The following is a 3,279-nucleotide window of genomic DNA, read 5'->3' as shown; positions in this document are numbered from 1 at the left end:
AAACGTGTTTTTGTCATCTCATTTAAACGTAATTAATTCGGGTTTTTTGTCGTTAATATGAAATTAATTTGTAAAGGTATCAACCAATAATTCAGACATGTTGGTAATACACACAAATTGGATACAACATCTACAGGATAATGAAGACAATGCACTAAAATGCCAAGTGGTATCTGTCTGCGTCCCAGGTTGACCAGTGAGCATCTTACGAGTTTCTTCCATGATTCAATGCAAATGATAGCAATGGAAATGTACCACTCGGGAGAAAGTGCAAAGAGACACGATGTCTCTCTCTTCGATCACTATATAGATCATCATGATCATATAAACGATTGACATGATACTCATTCAATTGGTCTTGGACATTCTGCAGAGTGAACTGGGCCCACCACTGAAGCCGCAGGCTGATCAGAGTGCAACTCTGAGAAACTGGTTCTGACAGAACGATGAACATCAGATTCATGCGCAGCGGGTATCTCAGGAGTTCCTGTCCTGGAATTCAGCACAGCGCCAACATTTATGTCATCTGATCCAACTCTAAATGTACCTGACTACAATATTGGACTAATAGTTAGATAAACAAGTTGTTCAATAACTTTATTCATTGAACCATCAGTAGCAAAATGAATCTTACATTCTATAAGAAGAGCGATGCCTGATTTTACAAAAAAATTTAAGAAAATGTTTTTGTATTGTATTATGGTATGGTGTCAATTAATCTATTTAAAACTAACCCCACCATTTGTATTGAAAATTTGTTATTATTGTCACGGGATAAGACAATCGTATAATACTACAAATTTAAAACCTCTAAAAGCAAATGAAACTAAAGGAATGTATAGAATCCATACATTACAGAAACCTTTGATCTGAACAATGATAATTGTTATATCATCTGTTCTGTTCTCAAGTTCCAACCATAGTTTATATGACTTTTCTGCAATAGCCGCACATGCATCGCGAGGATCCATATAGCTTGCTGCCTACACCATAAATAAATCACAGATTTTTCAGGACGAGGAACGTAGGAAAGTCACAATTTTACCTATGGAATTGCACATGGGAGTTAACATTGAAATCATAGTCTATGGTGCTGCGGCAGATCAGGGAAAATCAGCATGAAGCAGCGGAAAAAAATGGAAATTCCTCTGCAGAACGACTAACTTATTACAAGGACTGTGTAAACTCAAGGGATGCAAAAGAACTATTCCCAAATAGCATTTTTTAACACTGAACCGTCTAAAGTTCCCATAATTATAGCAGGTAATACCTGGTGGGTACTGTTGCTGTTGCTGTTGCTGTAATATAATTATGACAGCTAATACATATGATAAGGGGACAGACCTACCTAAAACATGCCAAGTAGAGAAGTTTAAGAAATATACGTACACCACTCCCATAAGATCAGCAACTTATGATGTTACGGCCAGTAATCTTTTTTATGCTTTCTATTCCAATTATATTAACATCACCAGTACCCCATACACAAACAGACCTTACACACACAAAAAACATAAATTGTTTCCATATTTCAAGTCAAAATCTTTAATTGCAAGTGCATAACCTTTAAAAGCTAACATGAGTATTTTCCAATAACAGAAGTAGATGCTTGATTTTACAATCATTAGACCAAGTTAAATTAAATCATTCGATCAATTTGCTCAACCTGTGAAAACTTTTTCACACATTATGAAAGCAAGACGGAGAAAGGTTGCAAGTCATACCATATCAATGACAGTTTGGCTTGTCAGGAATTCAAATATGCCATCACTTGCCACCACAAAGAAAAGATGATCAGGTGTAAGCTGAAAAGTTTTCACCTCAGGAAGAGCAGTGACACCAATTGTCTCTGCTAAACTATCCCCTATACTCCTCGTAAAAGCAGTTCCAGGATACATCCCATTAGGAACCCACAATCTGGGGGGATCACCACCCCGACTCTCTTCATCACCCCAACTCTGGATATCTGGATCCTTGAGCCCTTCCACCTGATCAACACTCAAAACCCTTGCCCCACAAAGCTTCACTCTCTCATATTCATCTTTCCGAAACGGCGTCTGATCAGAAGACAAGTCCTCCGCGACAATGCGGTTCCCATCCTTAACAGCCAGCACCGCTCTCGAATCACCAACATTAGCAACATAAAGGGTGTCACCAATAACAAGCACCGTTATCGCGGTGGTGCCACTCATAGAATCATCAATCTCACTACTACTACGTAATTCTTGGTTCGTTGCCAAAAATGCATAATTGTAAGCTTGGACAGGATCCTCCAAGAATGCAGGGTCATTTACCAACTTCTCTACCAGCCTATCCTTAACGAAATTTGAACACTGACTACCGAATTGACCATGCCCATCATAGACGCCAAAGAAATGAACATTGGGGTTACCTTGGAGATTTGTACTAATGCAAAAACTATCTTGGTTTGCTTTATCAGGTGAGTCGGGGTAGTACCCCCGCTGAGTGAGAAAAGTGTATTCCAAAATGAAGTTGTGAGAAGGAACAGGAGCACGCTTCAGTGATCTCTGTGCGATTATGTTTTTCCTGTGGCTACGAACGAAGCCAGTTTCTCGGTAATCCCTGGAACCATCCTCTGATGAAGTATGTTCGCCACAGCAACACTTGCCATGGGCACAACCCATGTTTCGGAGAGAGGCTATGCTGTTGGAAAAACCAACACCTGAAACAAAAAACACTCCCTGAAGCAGTTCACAAATAGAATGTTTAGGAAGGAAGTACAGTGCTAAATGCTTCAGGAACTCCTCCACATTGTGATAAACAGGTTTAGAGAATGGTCAAAGAACCCTAAAGACACAGTTTAGGAGTATGAGCAGGGAATTGTGTGGTGCGATTGGAGTGGCGAAAAGGGGTTATGTGGGTGGATTTGAAGTGAAAAGGGTGAAAAAAGGAGAACCCTAGAAGAGACCCAGGAAGAAAGAAACAACAGAGAGGAATTATTTCGGCGTTTTAGAGGCAGAATGCGTGATGGGGTTGCCGAAAAGGAGGGAAAGAATTGTGCTTTTCCTTTGATTGGATGCAGAGAAGGAAGAAACCCTGAGGCAAAAGGAAGAGTCCAAAGAGAAGTTCAGAAAAAGAGATTTGGAATGAGGGGGACAGAAGAGAAGTGGGGAAGAGGAATTGAATTGAGATTCTGTTCTTATTCTGATTCTAATTCCAATCCAAATCTATCTATGTATACATAATCTATATCTATTGATTTCCTTATCTGCTGCCCCCATCGTCTTCTCTCTCTCTCTCTGCATACAAACCCTGCTC

General features: G+C 39.8%; 1 protein-coding gene across 4 annotated transcripts; it reads right to left on the bottom strand.

Moving 5' to 3' along the window:
- Nucleotides 1–3,279, bottom strand: LOC108323864 (probable protein phosphatase 2C 35). 4 transcript variants are annotated; one of them, XM_017556663.2, is made up of 3 exons: nt 1,725–3,279; nt 852–983; nt 1–551 (listed from the first exon to the last, which is right to left on the bottom strand). In XM_017556663.2, the coding sequence occupies exons 1-3, from the start codon at nt 2,643–2,645 to the stop codon at nt 345–347; spliced, it is 1,260 nt and encodes a 419-aa protein (XP_017412152.1). In that variant the 5' UTR covers nt 2,646–3,279; the 3' UTR covers nt 1–344. The 4 variants fall into 4 exon arrangements, with proteins under 4 accessions (XP_017412152.1, XP_052736778.1, XP_017412153.1 ...); XM_052880818.1 differs by having other exon boundaries at nt 1–492; XM_017556665.2 differs by having other exon boundaries at nt 376–547.

The sequence above is a fragment of the Vigna angularis genome, chromosome 1 (assembly GCF_016808095.1).
Source record: "Vigna angularis cultivar LongXiaoDou No.4 chromosome 1, ASM1680809v1, whole genome shotgun sequence".
Lineage (NCBI taxonomy): Eukaryota > Viridiplantae > Streptophyta > Magnoliopsida > Fabales > Fabaceae > Vigna > Vigna angularis.
This window is presented reverse-complemented; position numbering and strand designations above follow the sequence as displayed.

What these genes read in the sequence shown, in the direction of transcription:
- LOC108323864 (XM_017556663.2), bottom strand. Translation starts at nt 2,645, where the DNA reads ATGGGTTGTGCCCATGGCAAGTGTTGCTGTGGCGAACATACTTCATCA. An exon ending in GCCAAACTGTCATTGATATG is followed by an intron (nt 984 to 1,724) that starts GTATGACTTGCA and finishes TTTATGGTGTAG; the next exon opens with GCAGCAAGCTATATGGATCC. An exon ending in AGATCAAAGGTTTCTGTAAT is followed by an intron (nt 552 to 851) that starts GTATGGATTCTA and finishes CCAATATTGTAG; the next exon opens with TCAGGTACATTTAGAGTTGG.